General features: G+C 37.7%; 1 protein-coding gene across 1 annotated transcript in view; it reads left to right on the forward strand.

Annotated features, from left to right (window-relative positions):
• GPC3 (glypican 3) overlaps nucleotides 1-21,779 on the forward strand; it is a 430,866-nt gene that overhangs the window by 24,784 nt on the left and 384,303 nt on the right. The window contains exon 2 of the mRNA XM_045852238.1: nucleotides 6,644-6,805. Within this exon, the coding sequence (XP_045708194.1) occupies nucleotides 6,644-6,805 (162 nt within the window). The remainder of the gene's footprint in view (nucleotides 1-6,643; nucleotides 6,806-21,779) is intronic.

Genomic DNA, 21,779 nt, shown 5'->3' on the forward strand with positions numbered 1-21,779 from the left:
TACTCTGCTAGTGCCAAACATATTTCACTCATTGGCCTCTCCAAATCCTTCCCATCCTTTATTGTCTAGCTCAAGCCCCATTTCTTCCTGGAAGTCTTCTTTGAACCCTAGAGCCTCTGGTGAACATTCCCCTATCTAGCAATGTTGCCATATCATATATTTTAAAAATGAACTTTATTGAGATATAATTTGCAAATAATAAGATGCCCCCATTTTAAGAATTTAATGAGCTTTGATAAAAGTATATACCCATGTAACCTACAACCCCCATTAAAATATGGACTACGTATTTCCGTCACCTCAGAAAATATATATACTACATGTTTTGTAACCTAACCATAGACCAACTTTCTCTGTTCCATAGTTATTTTTGTGTGAAAGTCTGGTCTCTTGGTGTGAATTTATTTTAATTATCCTAACATGTATTGAATATTTACCTTATATCAAGAAGACTTAAGAGCTTTGCATGCATAATGTCACTCGATTCTTGCAATAACTCTGTAAAGTAAGTGCTATTGATAACTTCATTTTATAGATAAGGACAAAAAGCCACACAGGTTAAATAACCTACCCTTGCTTGCACAGCTAGCAAATGGTGGGGCTAGGACTAAATTACAAGCAACTTGATAAGAGGGGCCATAAGCGTTTTTGCTCCTTCCTGCCCACTAATGTCTACCATGGTACTGAGGCCATTAATATACACTGATCTGTAATAAAATCCAACAGAACAGACATATTTAAACAACTCCATATACATTGTTCACTGTCCTCTTCTTATTAGGGACAAGGCTTAGACACAGAATGGGGTCTCCAAGTGATTGTGAGCCTATGACAGCACAGTAAAGAAAAACTGAAGTTCTGGTCCTGGGTGAGGTAGCTAAAGGAAACCAGAAGCAGTATGAAATATCAAGCTCCTGAATGGAGCCAAAATAGAGCAAGAACTGGGCCCAAAGGAAAGAATCTGTGATGGTTGTCAAGAAGGCAAGTAGACAAGCCCATGAGATCCCCTGATACAAGAATACACATTAGCAGGGAGCCTTCTGTGGACCCCCTGTGGTTTGGCCTCTGGGTGGGGAGGCAACTGGTAAGGTGCTCAGCTTGGATACACGTGGGGATAATCCCCCAGAGAAAAGCTTCCAGAACTCTGATATCCCTTTCCAGTTGTAAGAACCAGAACTGGACCCAATGTTCAAGCAAGACATTGTCACAAAGTAATTAGAAGTAAATGACTTCATAGTTCCTTCAAGTGAAACATCAATTTGTATATCTTCAAGATGTTTGGAAATTGATTTTTGGTGGTATTTTAAAATATTTTTTCAAGATCAAAATGAAGCATATAGATGTAAAATTCTCAGGGTCACAGGCCTCCACTCTGCCTTTTTAGATCAGACAGACCCAAAGTTCCTTACTAAGGTTCTCAGTCTTCAGTGCTCATTAATTCAACACTATATACACAAAGCTGAATGGAATTGACAGGGCATCCCACAGGAGATGGGAGTCATTCTCTGTTCTTCAGGAACTAAAAATCTAGGTGAGGAGATTATAATATGAAGGTACTTTTTAATCCTCCAGAATAAATCGAAACCAGCAGCCCTGTAATGACTTCAGTTAATTTTTTTTTTTAGCATCTGCAAATGCAAGTTATTAAGCTCGAAAGAGTCGAACCTTTCTGGCTCATTTGAATAGTCAATTGCTAAGTCTTCTCTTTATCTCCATCCCAGGCTATAATGCTTGTCTCTAGTCCTATTTCCCAACTAAATTCCATTTTTACAAAAAAATGTGGGCGCCTCTTTGGTGAGTGTGGTCTACCATTTACTTTCCCTTTCCATCTAATAATAAAGGAATTATTTTCCTTTAATATTCTTTTGTTTCTAACATACTTAAAAATGTTTTGTTATTTACTGTGTCTTTTGCAGGTTGCATCTTATTTCTTGAGTTGCCTTTCTGCTTTTAATATGTACCAGTTCTCGGTGCACCTCGTCAGTTATTTGCCTTTGGTTTTACATTTTATTCATGCTACTTGGGGTCAGTTCCCAGAGTAATTCATTTTTTTGCTGATGAGGATTCCCATCTAAATTCTTTCTCTATTTCTTTCTGTTTTGTGTATTCTTTCTCTTTTATTTAGTTCATGTACATGTTCATGCATTGAAATGTTTATGTTTCATTGTTGTCATTTCATTTAGGCATGTCTAGCTCTCTAGGCCCACTTTGTTCCTTATGCTGTCTTCCACTGAGGCTTATTTTAAGCTGGTCTGCAAGTTACATGAACTTTATTTAAAAATGGGTTTTCCTTTGGCATATATTTCTCTCCTTCACAGTTTGGAAATCCTGAATTCTTATCAGTTTATAGATATTTTATTTCCTCAAATCTATAGCTAACTCTTAGCCCCCAGATCAATTGTACTGGTTTATTGATTAACCAGGCAGTGATAATTGGGAGGGAATATAAATATTGCACTATATATATACATTTCTTATACTTGGATATAACACATACCTTTCTTTGTAACATCTGACATGTTTCCCAAAAGTTCTCACTTGAGGTTTTATTCCTTTAGAGTTTTTTGGCTAAATGAATTATTGAGGTAGTGGGAGTTTATTTAATGATGAGTCTTGACCACCTCAGGTAAGGGGCACACTATGCAAGCTCCAAGTTACTTTATGAATTATCCTAACAAAAGCAAATCAAACTGGTGTCATGGTAATTCAAAGACTCATTCCTGGGCATCTCTAGGTACACTGAACAGCAGTGTCTTTCCTTTTAAGATCTAAGCAATGTGTAGCACTTCACAGAGAAAAGACCTGAGCCCTATTATTTTATAACTCCCACTAGCTAGAGCTGGTGGGAGTAGAAACAGTACTAACAGCTACCTTGCCAAATAAACCCTACTGCTTGTGAAAACTGGAAGTTATCACCAGTGGAAATTTAAAAACACAAAGGATTTTATCTAAAACATTTAATTCTATGCACATACTCAAATACAGATACTTCAAATCCACACTACATCAGTTTACTAAGAAAGTAAATAAAACTCGGCTGCTTTGACAGGAACTTGGTATATGCAAAATATCTGCTATATAGGATTTTTAATGTCTACATGTGTGCTACAATCAAACTTGTTTAAATCTAGATTAGCCCCTTTTTCCCAAGGGGACTCTTTCCCTTCTTGGTCCAGTAAGCTGAATCAGTTTCTATTCCTAAAATAGTGTTACATTTTGTAACCTTATGTAGAAAGAACACAAAGAGCTAGAACTAGCTGTTTTTTTTTTCTGATGATAATCATGAAGCCTTTGAGCTTAGACCATATTTAAAATCAGTTTAAGACATGTATGCAATTCACATTTATAGGAGATAAATCAGAGCTCTGTCTCCAGACCCGAAATTGTATTTTGACATGTTAAATATCACCTTTCCATTCGGTACTATAAATTGCAGTGCTGGATTAGGTTTTGGAATATGCATTATCTGTGCTCTCTTTTACTACATTTGTCGGCAGCTCCCTTGAGGAGGAAGAAGTGGAGCGCCTGGAGTCAATACCTTGGATTCCAACAGTGATGTCATGTGAGGCAAAACCTGAAACTTGGATGTGTACATGAAGGCCATGATTAACTGGAATTCCTAGGGAAATAAGATGTCGTAATAAAAATAAATTTTCTGGTAACTTAGGGCTAACTAGTCTCCTCTCCACCCCTTATTTAAAACCTCAGTTGTTGAAAAGCTGTCTCAAATGTCTGAATATGATTTCCAGCCTTATTTCAGTAAGTTTTGATATTTAGTATGGAACCTTATTTTGACAAGAACCATATGGGACATTGAGAGAGTCCTCCCTATTTTCCCTATACATGTTTTGTCATCCTAGCTAATTATGTTGCTTTATTGCACTCATTTACTATGCACTGGGTATTTTCCCCTGTTAACCCATTTAGACAGTGAGCTTTTGGGGGTAAGAACCACATCTCCTTTTTGTCTTTATTTTTTAATTGAATTTATTGGGGTGACGTTGGTTAATAAAATGATGTAGAAGGGCTATGTCTCTCTTGTTCAAAGCTGTGCTTCCACCATATAGCACAGTGCTTTCGACATAGAAGATGCTAGATGGGTTCTCTGGGAAGCAGATGCTAATGTGGCATGAGATGTGCAAGAGATTTGTTGGGGAAAACACTTGTGAAGGCAAATGAGCAGACAGCTGAAGGATGCTAGGTAGAGCAATCAGACTGTGGTATAGGTCTGACCCCCGTGGAGGAGAGAGGGAAAGAAGGGAGACTGAATAGTAAGAATCTTAGACTGCAGTGCAGTTTTAAGAAAATTTTGTCAAAGTCAACTGGGAGTCCTAAAGCCCAAATCCCTGTCAGCCGAGTTCTGCATCTCATGGGACTGAACATGTTTGCCATGCTCGGTAATTGGCTGGGAGCAGCCCCTACTGACTGTGGCCTGGGCACAGCGTGATGATGAATTCAGAGTGCAGCAGCTGGGACCATTAGTCAATTACATTCCCCACAGTAGGAGGTCTGAGGCACATATTTTCATGGCCAGAATAGAAGGAACTCAACAAATGCTTTTTGAAGGGACAGTTTGAGTAAATCACAAGGTTTGGAGGAGGGAGATTGGACTTAATATTCATTGAGCCCTAATATTTGCTGGTATTGGTGGAGGATATAAAATCATGGGACTTTCCCTCACTTCCCTCTTATCTCTTCAAACATTGCCCTTATGAAAGAAGCTTTCCCTGACTCCCTTACATGAATAGAATCACCCCCCCCCAGCCACCACATTCCCTATATTCTTTGCTTTGTTTTTTAAACATTAAAAAGTAACAGCTTCATTGAGGTACAGTTGATGTACAATAAACTGCACACACTTTAGGGGTACAATTTGATAATTTTGACATGCATGTACAGCCATGAAACAATCACCGCAATCAAAATAATGAGTATATCCATCACTGCCCAAAATTTCCTCACTCTCACTCCTCCCTGCTCTCCACCTCCCAACAACCACTGACCTTCTGTCTGTCACTCTAGATAAATGTTCATTTCCTTTTATATAAATGGAACCATAAGGTATGTAATATTTGCTAATTTGGCTTCTTTCACTTAGTGTAATGCTTTTGAAATTAATTCATGTGGTAGCATGTGTCAATAGTTTATTCCTTTTTATGTCTGAGTGAAATTACATATACATACCACCATTTATTTTCCCTTCCTTCCTCAGTTTTATTTTTTTCTGCAGTACTTATCACTATAGTTTGTTGTCTCCCAGAATATAAGCTCCCTGAGGGCAGGGGCTTTGTATTCTGCTATAGCCACAGTCCTTGACATATCATCTGTGCTCAATAAATATTTGATGAATGATATTTACTTCCATGGCTTCAATTTTCATAATATGCTGATGACTTCCATTGATTCAGAAGTGTGTTAAGTCAGCAGTGAAGAGTTGAGAATGACAAAGGTTTCTATCACTGGGAAACTTGATGGATGATGATCATTAACTGAGAGAACACAGAAGATGGAACTTTGTATGTGTGTATATGAGATATATTGAGTGCAGTTTTGGGCATACTATATTTGAGATTCCCATAAAGTAGTTGAAAATATGAGATTTTGGAGTTTAGAAAAGAAGTGAGAGCTGGATTAAGGAGTTCAGCAATCACATGGGTTTATATAACATCATCTAGAGGGGAGATGTAGAATGAGGGAGAGGACCAATGACATTTAAGTGATTAACAGGAGAAGAGGAAGCAAGAAAAGACTGATGAGAATGGCCAGAGCAGTAGGTGTGTGTGGGGGGTGGTTATGTACACTAAAACAAGGGAGGAAGAGAGTGTTTAAAGAAGTAGAGATTGGTGAACTGTGAAGGATGTTGTAAAAAGCCACATTGGATGAAGACTCAGAAGAGATTCTGATTCCCTAATTTTGGAATAAGCAAGGAGATCATTCATTTGGCAAATCTTTATGGAAATGCAAAAGTAAAGGACATTCTACATCATAAGGGAAGTAGCCGTGAAGTAGCTCAGGAGCAAGGCTTAAGCATTTGTGATAGAGATAGAATGTTGGAGTCTTAAGAGATTTTTGTGATTGCCTGAATGTTAATAGTGTCCTCTGGGTGTTTCTTCAGTAAATCTTTCCTCAGACCTTTAGTTAAAACAATAACAACAACAAAGCTTTGATATAATATTGATGTTTTTAATTCATTTATCCCAAGAAATGCAACATTGGGTTGACCAAACATACATTTCATTAGGAAATCATAAGTAGAATTTTGAAAGTTGCTTCTTGGTTGTGTTCTCATTTGTAAATTATAATCAGAAAAATAAATTGTAGGTGTGTAGATTAATCTTTTAACGGACAGATTTAATATTGGTGTTCAATGACATATACTTGGTGTTATAAATTAGTTTATGCAGAATTTATGAGTCAAACCTAGGCAATTAATTCTAACGAATATTCAAAAAGAATCAATCATGAGGAAAATTGGAAGAAAGCTGGGAATTTAGTTAAGATAAACACTAACTTTGAACAATCAAGATTTTACTGCATTTTAAAAGAAATGTATTGTTTTGCCCCCTTTGCCTCTTTTCTCTGTGTATGTGTGCATGTGTATGATATTCTGCTTACTGAAACATGAAAAACTTGTTTGTTTCAGGGTCAGATTTGCAAGTATGTCTTCCCAAGGGTCCAACATGCTGCTCAAGAAAGATGGAGGAAAAATACCAACTAACAGCACGCTTGAACATGGAACAACTGCTTCAGTCTGCAAGTATGGAGCTCAAGTTCTTAATTATTCAGAATGCTGCAGTTTTCCAAGGTGAGTTCTGGGGATCATTTCAGATGAGGTGCTCAGTGGTAACATTATGTGGGCACTGGGGTTTGAAAAGCTAAGTATAATTTATAAATTACCATTATAGCATTAATGCTTGATATAAAAACCTCCCAGTAAGAAATTCAGGTGAAGGAAAAACACATTTTTTAAAGAAACTTCATTCCAACTTTGGAAAGGTGGGTATTGTCAAAAAATCATTGTCCAAAGATATACTGTTTACTTGTGTGTAAAAAGTTGTAAATCTCTGCAGCAAGAGTAAATGATATTTTCTCTCAACTAGCCTGTAAGACTTGCTGCAAAAACAACAGCAAAAATTACTTAAATTATAGTTTTCTCCAGGAGTGAGTTAGATACTTCTGGATCATGCACAAACTCCTTCTGACCACAGGGACCATTTCCATTTAAGGAGAAACTGGCTTGATGACCCAAAATTTTCTCATTTGTGTGAGTGGTTTTCACTTCTCTCTCTGTGAGTCTCAGTTCTCACTATACCTGTGTGTGACTGTTAAAGAGGCTGTTGTAGCATTTCCAGATGTGTAGGAAATTGCATTTCTCTTTGATAAATTCTAGGTCTGTCATGGTAGGATGGGGGAGTATGTCTGTTGATTCAAAGGCCCAGCCAGGGATAGTGATCATAGTGGTGACAGTAGTGGTAATAACAAATACGTATATAGCATTATGTGCTATGAAAGCTTATAAGTGCTTTACATGTACTAATTCATTTAACCCTCACAATGACTTTATGATGTATTGTTATTATTTATTATTATCATCATCATCCCAATTTTATGGATAAAAATCCAAGGGACAGAATTATTAAGTAACTTGCTGAAGGTCAAACAGCTATAAAGGGTGAAAGCAGGATTTGAACCCAGGTGGTCTACCTTTTAGAGTCTATACTTGTAACAACCTCAGTATACCACCTGCTGTGAGGGAAAATTAATTATGGATATTGGGACTTTCTTTTATTTTTTATTTTTTTAAGATTTTATTTGTTTTTAGAGAGAGGAGAAGGGAGAGAGAAAGTGAAGGAGAGAAACCGTCAATGTATGGTTGTCTCTCACATGCCCCCTACTGGGGACCTGGCCCCCAACCTAGGCATGTGCCCTGACTGAGAATCGAACCAGCGACCTTTTGCTTTGAAGGCTGGTGCTTAGTCCACTGAGCCACACCAGCCAGCAGGGCTCTTTCTTTTTTTCTTAAGCATGGAATCAGCTGCCTTTTTCTTGCCCCACAAAGAGAAAATTAGGGTCATGTAAAAAAATAACACTTCTGACTATTTGACATTCCATATTTTGAGAGTTATGACACCTTTATTAAAATTAAACTCTTTGAATTATAAGGTGAGTTGATTATAGCTTATTTTGTATATTATAATGAAATTCTTAGAATTAGCTTTAAATTATTCAAAGTAACTAATAAAGCAAACATTCACAACAGTTTCTTGGGTCAAAGCTTCTGGGGATATATGAAGTACGATATATAAGCTTGAAGTATTTGTTAACCTATTTATGCAGTCAGACTCTTGTGAAGAGTTTGTTGAGACTAACAATTTGGCAATAGAATGAATAATTTAAACAGATTTAAAAAATACATGTACCATTCATGTACTTAGATTGGCTGTGAAGCTGATCTGTTGGCTGAAAGTGGCATGGTAAGAAGTGATGTTACATGAGACTTGGGTTGAAGAAGAGAGCTGAATCTTATTCTTTGGGGTGTCAAGATGCTTTTTCAGAATGGAGCATTTGTGATTTATTTCATTCCCAGAATGACCAGGCCCACAGGTTGTGATCTTCACTACTATTGCCTGCCTGGAGGGGTGCAGTAGAGTGGTACTCTAGCATGCACAGTAGCTGACATGATTGTCCATCTGAAGGCCTTGGGTGTCAGCATCTCTTTCCAGTTCTGCATTTTGAACATTGTATTTTCTAGGCCTGTAACAGCATAAGACTAGGCAAGAAAGGAAGTTCTGACAAGACTTTGATTGGGTTAATGCCCAAATATGGCTGCTGTAGCATGGAGGTTGAACACTAGTCATGTGAACAGATGGTGGAGAGTGGTGGGCACCACCTACTAAATGTATCTCTCTCTCTCTCTTTTTAGTACACACAAATTATATATTATATATAATGTATATAATGTATATATTATGTAGTATGTATATATATAGTATGTATATGTGTATTATATATACATATATATTATGTATATATATACGTGTGTGTGTGTGTGTGTATTATGGGGATAGTCAAAAAGGTAACCCTAGCAAAGGAACATGGAGACAACTAAGTGATGTCTGAACTCATTGCTGGTACCTTCTACCTTGTCACTATACTATGTACTTGTCTTTCATCTTGTTTTATTCTCTTTTCCTGCTTCACTTTTAGAAAACAAGAAACTCCATAGGAAAAAGATAGACCCTGGTCCTGGGCCTCAATACAATTATGCCATGTTTGTAGAGACATTGCCCCCAAATGCCTTCTATGACAAATGTCTAGAGAGACAAGACTAAAATCAGAGACTGCTACAAGATGATTAATTGGAGGGGGGCAGTTGTTTTTTCCCCTAAAATACTTTTCCTCCCCAAGATTCTGGTAGGTCAAATTATTGAGCAAATTGCTCCAATACTTCATTCATATGAAATTTGATGTGAGCTATTTTCTCCGCCACATGAAGTTGAAGAAAGCTCATCCTGATCTTGGCCTAGATCCACAATGTCTTTAGGATTCCACTTTGGGGATATTTAAGCAGTGAGTGCTTTCTGCAAATATGTGCACAGTTCCATGAGCAATCCTTATTGCCTCGATTTGGATTTTATGTCTTCGTTTGCAGGAATCCTTTGCCCTCATAAATGAGCCCGGGGCCCTTTGCTACAGTGGTTGGAGTGCTATATTGCTAATGTTGTTTTGATAATGATTGAAGCATTAAAAAAAGTTGCACTTTACTTTTAATCTTTGCATTGCCTCGTTTCCTAAATTTAATTTACTTAGATGTGCTTAGTAAAATGGGGCAGCATGATCATTTTTTGTTTCTGCTTAATTAATTCTTTTTCAAAAACTCGACTAAAAGGAGGTTTTCTTTTCTCTTTTTTCCTCCCTTACCTAATAATAATTATGACGGTGATAATAATAATAGTGACAATTTATTACATGCCTACCGTATGATGCTTACTTTTACTTAATTATCTCATTTAATTTTTCCAGTACCCTATGAAGTTCATACTATAATTATCTCCACTTTACAGATGAGGAAACTCATTGATGCCACAGCTTTTTTCAAACATCATGTGACAATATTTTCCTTGCTCTTAGTGTGCTTGAAGTAAAAGGAAATTAAGAAGTCATAGAATTGGTGGTCCTTGAGAAGAAAAATGGGACTGAATTCTGAATTTTTCATAACATCTTTGCCACTTATACACCTTCAAGCCTTGAGCTCTGTTTTCTTTGTAGACTTTCATGATAACTTTTAACCTTGTACTATCAGGAAATAATAGGGAGGTATGTCCAGGTTTTTTCTCTATGTTGGATAATTACAGCCTCCCCCAAGGCACCACTGACTTTGAGTGAGAATAGACTCCTCGGAAAGCCATAACACTTTGCTTTTCTGGAAGTTGCCATGCCACACCTTGAACTGTCTTTGTGAGAGAGGAGAAATAGTGGTTAAATAGAAAACATCTCTGTGTACCTACACACCATGGAGCTCCTGCTTATGTAGTTGAGTCATCTGAGAGCTCCTTGGGACCTTGTTCAGAGCCTCCTACTGTTCTAAATTTATGCACAGTTTTATAAGCTTGATTTTCTAGTTTTCTAGCCAGTAATAAATAAGCAGTTACATAGAAGGGCTATAGAAGACTGCCAGACAGAGGTACATATGAACAGCAAGAAGTCACGAGTGTCAGTAAGGGTGGAGGACATGAAAGTGGACTCCAGAACTCAATGATTGTGGCAATTTGGGGCTTTTAGTATAGGGGTATATCCTTGCATGCCTCAGTAGCCCCTGTATTATAGTAGGTCCAACAACTGATGTTCATAGTGATGTTTGCGAATCAATAAGGAAAAATGAAAATATTTTCATTTTTTTCTTAATATTTCCATTTTAAATGGCTAAAACATGCTCTTTGTTGCTTAAAAGCAATGGACGAAACACTGGAGTAGGGGGCAGAAAATCTAAGTTCTAATTCTCGTTCTGTATTTATGAGCTTCATGACTTCAGGGGGTTATTTAGACTCAAATAGCCTCAGTTTTCTTATCTGCAAAATGGGGATAATAATTACAGTCCTGCTTACCTCACAGAGTAGAGATAATGTATGTGAAAATGTCTGGGAAACTATAAAGCACAATGTACATGTATTATTATCTAGGCAGCTCATTTATGTGGACCGCTTCACCTCAGTAGTGCCAGATAAAAGAGGCATTACTATCACAGGCATCACTCCAGACCAAGCTGGGGTTCATGATGTAATTCAACAACTTTTGCCACATACAGATGATATTCACACAGGGCACAGCTGGGAGAGCACTTAGGCAAAGGACCCTGTGAAAAGGGTTTATATTGTGCATTTTTAGATGTGAAGCTACACTGTTTGAAATGTCAGTAGCAATGAGCAGTCCTTTTTCAGCTTCCTAAAGCTGTTCTTCTGGCCCCTATGTGGTATATTTTACACACAAACAAGGGGTTACATCAGGAAGGATTTGTTGGGCTTAGGCCATATTTTAATTGCATTTTCTGGTTTATGGTAGAGAGAAGGAAAAGAGGAGTCAAAGTTTAGAGAGCTTCAGTTGATCTTCACTGAGTGTTGGAAGGTTTTCTCCCACCTGCTTTCTGTGGAGGAGATGAAATGACATCTTGGAATGGGGGGGGGGGCAGTGTTTCTGTGTTTGTTCTGTTTCTCCCCTTTCTTTTTTTTTGTTTCCATCTGCTCTTGGCAGTGCTTACACTTTTTTTCTGTCAGATTCCTGTCTCTCCCACTCCCCCTAAATAATATTGACCTTGGTTTGAACACCCTTTTCCATCAGCTCAGAGCAATTTCTCCAGTCATTTCTGCTTGAAATAACTGTTTAGGGACATTATTCAGGCAAAGCTTCTTTCTTTCACAGTTAATATGTGACTAAATAATTGTCTGAATGTTGATAAACATGTTTTTGAGATTCAATCATTTGTTAATTTAGTTTTTCTAATGTAGTAGGGTTTTTAAGTGAGTACTGAGCAATTTTTCTCCATTTCACAATGTTTTCCCCTTGACTAGTCTGACAGTTCTCCTGCCCATGCTCCAGCTCTGTGGAAGCTGAGCCCCACTGAGTTCCTGACTGAAACTGCCAGGCCATTCTGTCACAACCCTTTCTTCTTTGAAAATAACATACGGGAGAGAATAATTGCATTGATGTGTAATCAGAATTTAATTCATTTACCGGGGCTGAATATAATAACATTAAACCAAATAGAACCGAATAGAAGAATTTTAGGAATGCAAACCATGGCCATGAATGAGTAAAGTTATATGTCCTCAAAAATGTAAATTATTAATCAAACCACTCATCTGTATAGCAAAGCTCTAGTAATCCCATTATAAGAGGGTGAGTTTCTCATCGTAGCCCAGAGAGTGCTGGCTTTAATTAGTGTATTTTTGGTGACAAAGTTTTAAAAAATATGATTCTTTAATTATTAGTGCTATTGGAAAACAATGGAAAACTAGGTATTTAAAGTCATTTCATTTTTTTTCTTGGCCAGATAGCTCTACTGAGGTTAGGGCATCATCCCCACATGCCAAGGTTGTGGGCTTGATCCCCAGGCAGGGCATATATGGGAAGCAACCAATGAATACATAAATAAGTGGAACAACAAATCTCAGTGTCTCTCCCTCTCAACTGTGGATTCAATTCAATTTAAAAATTCTGCTTTGGGTGGTGTGGCCAGTGGATTGTGCCCTGCCCTTCGAACCAAAGGGTCACCAGTTCGATTGCCAATCAGGGCACATGCCTGGGTTGTGGGCCAGGTCCCCAGTAGGGAGCACATGAGGGGTAACCTCACATTGATGTTTCTTCCCTCTCTTTCTCCCTCCCTTCCCCTGTGTCTAAAAATAAATAAATAAAATCTTTAAAAAGATCTTTAAAAATTTGGTGGTTTTAGCAGAGCCAGAGGCTGGGGGAGTTGTAAACTGTTCCTGTGTTCCCTATTGATTTAGAAAAGTCAGTCATTATACTGAAAAGTATTTAATAAAAAGATTTTAGAAAAATGACTCTGTGTGCAGTGGAGACTGTTCTGGGGCCAACCTGAGGTGTAGAGATTATGCAGATTAACTCGTACCCAAGTCCATGCCCCTGGATTCAGTGGCGCTTAGAACTCACCCCCTCTAACTGCCATCATCACTACCCACCTTCTCACTGGTGAGCCCAAGAGAGCAAACTAAAGAGCTTTGTCCCTGCCCTCTAGAAGCTTCCAGGAAAAATACTACTTTTACCTAGAGTGATTTCTCCCCACTCCTACCCAGCTGGGACTTGTTTATTTTCTGAAAACATATGTTCCTTCTCCTCTTCTTTCTGTCTCACTGAGCTGCAGTACCTGATATTGGAGTAATGAAGCATATGTTTGAGAGATTTGAATCCTTCTGTCAGTGGTGTGGAGACAAAAACAATTTTCCTATAAGCTGGAAGTGGTAACATAGAAATTAAAAAACACCTTTCCTTCTACTGACTGTGATATGCCTCCAGGGGCTGAGGCACACCCCAGTACACCTCCTTTCCCTCATCCCATATTTCAGTCACCAGATTTTGTGTCTTCCTTCATACTTCATCCTGTGTTTTTTTAAGTTATTTATTGATTTTTAGAGGGGGAGGGGGAGAGAGAGACAGACAGACAGACAGACAGACAGACAGACGATTTGTTATTCCACTTATTCATGCACTCATTTGTTGCTTTATGTATGTGCCCTGCCTGGGGATTGAACCTGCACCCGTGGTGTATTGGAATAACGCTCTAACCAACAGAGCTACCTGGTCAGGGCCTCCATCTTTTTTCTACATTCTATCTCAGGGTCTCCTTTATCACATACTGATGACTTCTAGCTCTGTCTCTGACTTTAGTTCCAGGCTCTATGAGCTCACATCTAGACTACCAGTAAAGGTAGAACTGGGTTTCATGCCTTTTGTCTCCTCCTCTGCTTCCCAGCCTAACAGTGGAGTGTCATGATTAAGAGGGCTGGGTTTGAATGAGCCTAGGTGGGGATAGGTAGGGGATGTGGGGCTGCTGTGGAGAAGAGAAAGCTGAGGGCTTGGGGTGAGAATGAGAGACCTCTCTGAATATGTACTAAGTCAGTGAGAGGTGAATAAAACATTTCCCATTCTAAAGTGTTTTACTTGTATTGTCTCATTTAAACCTCACAACAACCCTATGAGTTTGGTACTATTATTAGGCTCATCTTACTGATGAGGGAGTGGAGGCTTGTCTAAAGTCGCACAACCAATAAATGGTAGATGCACGAATTGAACCCAGGAAGTACAGCTCTAGAACCTGTGCCCTTAAATGCCATGTGTTATAGAGCCTCTGTGTATGTCCTTTTATGGTCATGGGCAATCTCCCCAATTCTTTCTTTTTTATAAGGGAATTCCATTGTATTTCATGAAAAAAAAACTTTCTGAGCAATTACCTAGGAAGTCTGAAGGCAGGTATTATGGGGGATTCAAAGATAAAAGCTACCTCATGCCTACCTTCAAGTAGCTCAGATTTCAGAAACCAAGGCTTTTATACCAACAGTTTTATACATGAATAACTTGAGTACAAAGCATGCTAAGAGAAAATGCTGTAAAAACAATTTTAGCAGTTTTCTATGGGGAGTAGGGGTAGATCCAGGTTTCATGGGGGCTCAAAGCTTATATAGTTTGCAGGCTCTCTTTAAGAAAAAGATGACAAAATTAAAAATACAGAATGCCTGTGGCTCTTCTAGGAGGAAGATTGAGAGTGCAGGTCCCTGTGGCTTAAGATTCATTAGCTGCACAGGAAATCCGCCTCTGTATGGGAATGTGGGATTGGAAAAGATTAATTCCAACCAGAGGGCAGAGGTTCTTGGAGGAGATTGCCTGTGTGTATTCTCTAGACAGACGTGACTCTGGATCCAAGAGAAGGGCAGGTGAGGGAATTAGATAAATTAGTGCACATCTTTTCATAAATTAAATTAAAATCTAAACATTATTGATTGCTTACTAGATATGAGTCTTTCCGGAATCCCTGGCTAGCCATATAGCCTCCCACTGTGTTTTCATTGAAAGGGCAGAATACCCAGGACAGAAGCAGAAAAGCACAGTGTGAAGGGCATGTGCACTGGCTTCAGGCAGACTGGAGTCTAAGTTCCAGCTCTCAATCTCCTCTCTTTGTAACCAAGGGCAAGTAACTTTCTCTGAACCATTAATTAAGGAGGGATAAATCAGATGAAGGCTGTGAAGACCTCAGCCCTGTGCTGGACTGTAGGAATCAAGTGTGTGGTAGCCATCGTTTTTCTTCATTCCCTGTATATTTGGGAGCATATGAAATACAACATCTTTGTAGTATTGAATGTCACATATCTGGCACACACACACTTAAAATGGTTTTATGCTTTAATGTAATTATAATTAATATGAAATGGTCTAATATACCCACTCATAATTCTATCATTCAGAAACAATGGCTTGTAACATTTTTGTGTGTTTTCTTCCTTTCTCTGTGTGTGTATGTGTACATTTAAGACTAATGGTATACAGTTTCTCAATGGTCCCCTAGTGGTACGAACGAGTTAATGTAGCCTCTAGATCTAACTAACAATGGCAGACTCTGATTTCACTTTTTGCATTAGGAGAGAAAGGAGAACAAAACTGATGACAGGAAATTAGGATATTTATGATGCTTCCCTCATTTGGTTAAAGTTTTTTAGCACTTGTACTGTACCTGATTAACTAAAATGTAATAAATGGATTATATCAGGTCCTACTATACTTCCTCTCCTGCAATATTGTGTTTTCTTTCTAGTACTTATCCCATGAGTATTTGTAGTAATGCTCATACATGTATGGTTATCTGATTAACATGGGTCTCCTTTACTAGAGAATCATCTGCATGAGGGTAAGACTTACCCATATTACACCTCACCCCTCTACACCCAGGAGAGATAGTAGAAAATCAATCAATGTTTGAATGAACACACACACACACACACACACATTAAAATAAGCAGTATCAATAGAAACAGATTTCTAATTCTTTCACTTTCTTGACAACTACAGCTGTTACCAGCTGGAAAAGAAAAGATGTAAGCTGTTGCCTGAATCTCTTGTTTTTAGGTTTTAAAACCTACTCAGATGTAAGATCCTTCAAGTCTAACTAGTGGGTTGACATTTGCCCACTGAGATGGAGTGTCTTATATTTCCCTAAGCCCCAGCCTCTGTTTCTGGCCCCACCACTCCCACCCTTGCTGGTTGTCTTTTCTTCCAGCTTGATCTAGGCTCTTCAGAGAGCACTGTGAATAAGGTTCAGTGTTATGAATTTAAACCTTGTGACTAAGAATCCTCAGGATGGTGACATCTGTCAGCTTTTCCAAATACACTCTTATGTGTCATATCTGATTACTATGAACACTTGAAAGTAATAAAGCGAACTTTGTTTCAGTATATTCTTTTTAAAAAATAATTTTTTACTACACAAATAAGTACTATGTATTTATTAGGGGAAATGAAAAAAACACACAGAAAATAAGAAGCGGAAAATAAATGACCCATGTTCTATCCCCTGGAGGCGAAGTACTATTAACATTTTGAAATATAACCTTACATACTTTTGTTCAGTAATATATGTGTGTGTGTGTGTGTGTGTGTGTGTGTGTGTGTTTCAAAATTTGGTTATACTTTCTTTTTATGTAATATATTATAACCATATTTCATTTCAATAATATATTTCTATAATACAATAGAATATAGTATTTAGAGACCACCTAGTACTTAGTCGTGTGGTTGTCTCATATGTTATTAATTCAACCCTCTCTACTGGTAGACATTTAGGTTACTTTCAGTAAACCACAGTGAAACAATAAACCATGTATCTAAATATTTATGCAAATCCTTAATTATTTTCTCAGGATAAATTCCTGGAACTGAAATTACTGGGTCAAAGGTTATGCAGTTTTTAAGTTTTCTCACACTTATTGCTTATTTGACTGCTATAAAGTTGTATTAATTTTCACTTCCACTAGCAATGTATGAATGTTTGTTTTCTTGACCATTTGCCATTTTACAATAACCCAAATTTGAGTGAAAAAAATACTACTCCTTGGTTACTAGGGAGATTTGTTCATTATTTGTACTTTTAATTTTGTAATTTTTCTCATTAATATTTCTTAATCATTTATAATTTTAGCTATTCGTTGCTTCTTATTGAGAGGCTCTTTTGTTATTGATTTGTAAGAGCTCTCTGTATATTCAAGATGCTAACCCATTTTAGTTATAAATTGGTTTTACTGATTTGTTAGTTTAAGTTTTCATTTTTTATGGGGGTTTAAAACAGGTTAAGTCAAAAGAATATTTTCCTTTAGCTTCCAACATTCTCTTTGGTTCTTTACTAATTGATGTTAGCCTTAGCATGAACCAGAGATGGATTTTGTCTTCTGTTCTGACACTAGCTGTGTGAAAAATGGTAAGTAATTTAAAGTGTCCAAGTTTGTTTCCTTATGTGCAAGAAAACACCTGACCAGCCAACCTGCCAGAGTTTTTGAGGATCAAAAGAGGTAATGTACATGAAATGCTTTGAAATGTTTAAAGGATTATTCTTGTTATTTAGTTGTAGTCTGACACTGACCATAAGTCTGAATGAGTTCATTTTCACTCTACTGATATCAGTGTTGCTGGATTTCAGACCTTTCTGGCCATTTACTAGGTATAATCTTGATCTAGAAGTGTATTGGAGTCTGTGCTCTTATAGCTGGAAAGGTGTTTGGGGTGGTGAAATGTTGCCTGCCACCAATCTTATTGCCTGGAGCATGGATTCTGGGCACCCTTCCCACATTCCCAACTGGGAAAATGGGCTCCAGAACTATTCTTTGATGTAGTATGTGTGTTTACTTCCACATGCCCTAGTCAATGAAGGGGTAGCTAAAGAAACCCATTCAGTGAGGCCAAAGTGCCTGTTCCTGTCCAATAGAGTAGTAAGTGGGGGAAAACCCAAAGGCCTTCTGTCCACACTTCTATCCCTGGGGGATGTGAGAAGCAGTACTCTTTCTAGCAATTAACATTTGAAACAGATACACTGACCCATTGAATGAATCGGTGGTTTAGCATTGTTTTCTGGCACACATTGTGGAAAGAGTTGTTTATTGGGAAAAACTTTTTTTTTTTTATTGTGAGGTGACCATAACTCTTCCTGTCTAAATGCCAGATTTAAAAAAAGTCAGAGAGGCAGGAAAAACAGTTAAAGTATCTCATGCATCAAAGTAGTCATTAGTGGAAAAACAAAGTATGTTCTTTCTGGCAAGCTCTGCCAGATGGTTGAGATGGCTTATATTGGAAGAAGAGGCTTAAATGATGCACAGATTATTTCAAATATAACCTTGAGGGGTTTTGTTTTTGTTTTGATGGGAAGGGAAGATAGAGTGGGCTTGTTTAAGCCTTTGCCTCTGAAAAGTTGATGAGGTTAGACATTTGAACTCATCTGGGTCACTCATGAAGGAGAAGCAAGGTTAACTAAGTTTACTGAAAGTAAACATCCTAGGTTTGACTAATCTTAATAATGGTAGTGATACCGCTAGCTATTGTTATCCCTATTTGACAGATTGGACAATTGGAGTTAGGTGCCTTTAAACCTAAGACAACATAACCAGTAAGTGGCAGCATTAAATTTCCATAACTTCAACAAAGTCGTTACTCTTTTCATTGAGCCACATTGTCTCCCTTGGAATTAGAAGATAAACGTAAGCTGTAACAACTCATAAAAGTGATCATAGAGGGTTCTAAAAAATAGAAAGTGCTGTTAGGAATCTGTATGGTTATGGAGAAATAAAGAAAATACCCCAAGAATGGCCCCAAAATTTTATTTGGCAGAAGGCTTCAGATTCCACTGATGTGAAACAGTTCTCTGTGGGGACATACTAGGGTGAGTTAACTGTACCCTGAGTATTCTACAGCAGCATGGCAGACTTTCCTATTGCCTCATAAAGAATCGCTCACACACCCTTCAGAGTTCATTTTAGTACTTTTCAGCCTGACATCTAAAGGGGCTGCTACTCTGACAAACACAATCTGGCCAGATGTTATTATTTTGCACTACATTTAATTTCTTCCTGCCAAAGATTTAGACTTCTTTTCCCTGATAAAGATCAGGGGAAATTGTCTGGTATTTACAAAATCCCATCCAGGCGTATCTGTTACAATGTTCACTTAGCAAAGTTTATTAGATTATTAGAGCTTTAAACCCTTGGGCTCTTTCGTTACTGAAATTAAAAAAAGAAAAACCCAAACATCTTCAACAAATTTAAGTGGCATAATTAGACCCTGGACTTGTCTTACAGGCATTTTAGAATTATGAAAATGATTTAAATAGTATTTGCTTCCTGAGAAACTTGCCGAGTTTGACAGGGATGAAAGGAAAGTGGTTTTGCTCCTTTGGTCTCCTGAGTTAATGGGGAAAGTGATATCTGGAACTGAAATAAATTTGCTATAGTTGTATGGCAAAATTACTCCCATAAGTAGTTAGCCATACCACACAGGGCCTCTGTTTCTTGGCCCAGTTAAAATGTGGGCACTATGGTGTTAGAGGAATACGTGGGGTCTGTCACTTCTTGCTCATAAAATCTACTTAAACACTGAACAAGATTCCTTGAACTCTTAAGTTCTTTGATTTTACCTACTATACTAGACATGTGAAGATAGTAATAGAAAAAGTATTTTCAAGGTATAAGAAGTTACAGTTTGCATACATATACTCTGGCTTTCCTCAAAGGATTTCAATGTACTTTGTGTGTAATGATTATATTTTCAAGCAGTTCCAAGTTGAAAGTTGGTGGCATTTTTGTTATTTTCCCTATTGCGTGAGTGGAGGCATGGGGGTGCTGAAAAGGTGACATGAATTAGTCAAAATAAGGAGCCAGTGATTACCTGGAACTTCAGCTGTATGATGTATATGGCAGAGAGAAGCTAGACAAAAGCAATCTAAATTTGTTTGGGGGAATGGGATGGAATGGTACTCATTTAGGCACCAAGAATTTGGAACATCAGAGGTTGCACAAGAAAAAGGGCTGCTTAAAAGAACATTGAATGAAGTGTTCATTACATATACCAACTTGAGAATTTTCTTCTATTGTATATGTACTGGCCCAAGACTAGACTTTTTCTCTTTTTTTTATTATTGTTCAATTACAGTTGTCCCCATTCTCCCTCCATTACTCTCCCCTGCCCTACCCCCCTCCCAACTTCAGACTAGGTTTTTAAACAAATTATTAAAGGACAGTTCTTTACAGACTATGTCAGAAATGTCTCACAATTAAGCATGACCATACTTGGGCTTTTTCTTCTTATTTTGAAGGCAGGCAGAAGCCCTTATGTGAAAACTATAATAGTACAAACACATGTTTGTACATTAAATATACAGGCAATAAATGCTGAAATGGCAGAAGAGAACTCAAGGCAGGAGGTAAATATTTTGTAAAAATTAATGATCTAGAGTGAACTCTTACTAACTCTGGCTCTGTTAATTTGAATATTGTAATAGTCTGACTTGGACTGAAGTTTATGTTCATCTCATTTATGAAGAAAGAATATGCTAAACAAGTTAATAGTGTATATAAGGTTTGCAGGAAGTCACGTTTAACTTGCTTGAAGGACTTGAGCAAGCCCATTAATTGGGGCTGCTAATTACAACAAGCTTTGCTTATTAAAGCAAACCTGATAGAACCTTTACTTGGAAACACTTTATTAGCAGTCAGTTTGAGTTACTCTATGTACGGAAAAATAATAAAAGGTAGTGTAGTGTTTAAGAGAATAGATTCTAGATTAAATTGACTTGAACTTGAATCTTGTTACCCATGGGAGTCCATGTAACCTCTCTAAGCCTCAACATCCTTGTTTCTAAAACAGGGACTATAAATAATAGGACCTAAGCACACATGGTTGTTGTGAGAAGTCAATTATATGATGCATGTAAAACTTAATGTAGAAGGGTACCTAGTATACAGGAAGTACTCAATAAATGTTAGCTGGTGTTTGTTATTCTTGGAAAGTAGTTGTAAATCACACTTCACTAATTCACACTATCCTTTCCTTTATCAATTTGGATTGGTGTACACGTTCTAGGAAAGCATCCTATTTGTTGAGCTAGCTGTTCTTAAATGTGAATGAGAGACCATCTGGTCTAAGTTACTGGACAGTAACTTAATAAGTTAGGTTATATTCTATAGACCAAATATACACAAGAAAAGGGACGAGGAAGCCACTTAGGTGCCCATCAGTAAATGAATGGATCAAAAAACTATGGCGCATTTACACAATGGAATTCTATGCAGCAGAAAGAAAGAAGGAGCTCCTACCCTTCAGGACAGCATGGATGGAACTGGAAAGCATTATGCTAAGTGAAATAAGCCAGGCGGTGAAAGACAAATACCATATGATCTCACCTTTAATAGGAACCTAAACAACAAAACAAAGAAACAAGCAAAATATAACCAAAGACACTGGAATAGAAAATAGGCTGACAATGTCCAGAGGGGAGAGAGGAGGGAATTTCAGGGGAATTTCAGGGGAAAAGGGGAAGGGTTTACAGGAACAAGTATAAAGGACACATGGACAAAAACTAGGGGTGGGTGGAAATGGGAGGGAGGTGGGGAGGGCTGCATGGGTGGGCTGGGATAGGAGTAAAAGATAGAAAATTGTACTTGAACAACAATTAAAAGAAAATTTAAAAAAAAGAAAAGGGTCTTGGCTGGCATAGCTCAGTGGATTGAGCGTGAGCTATG

This window comes from Phyllostomus hastatus, unplaced genomic scaffold (assembly GCF_019186645.2).
Source record: "Phyllostomus hastatus isolate PE091 unplaced genomic scaffold, TTU_PhHast_1.1 phas_contig_90, whole genome shotgun sequence".
In the NCBI taxonomy this organism is placed as follows: domain Eukaryota; kingdom Metazoa; phylum Chordata; class Mammalia; order Chiroptera; family Phyllostomidae; genus Phyllostomus; species Phyllostomus hastatus.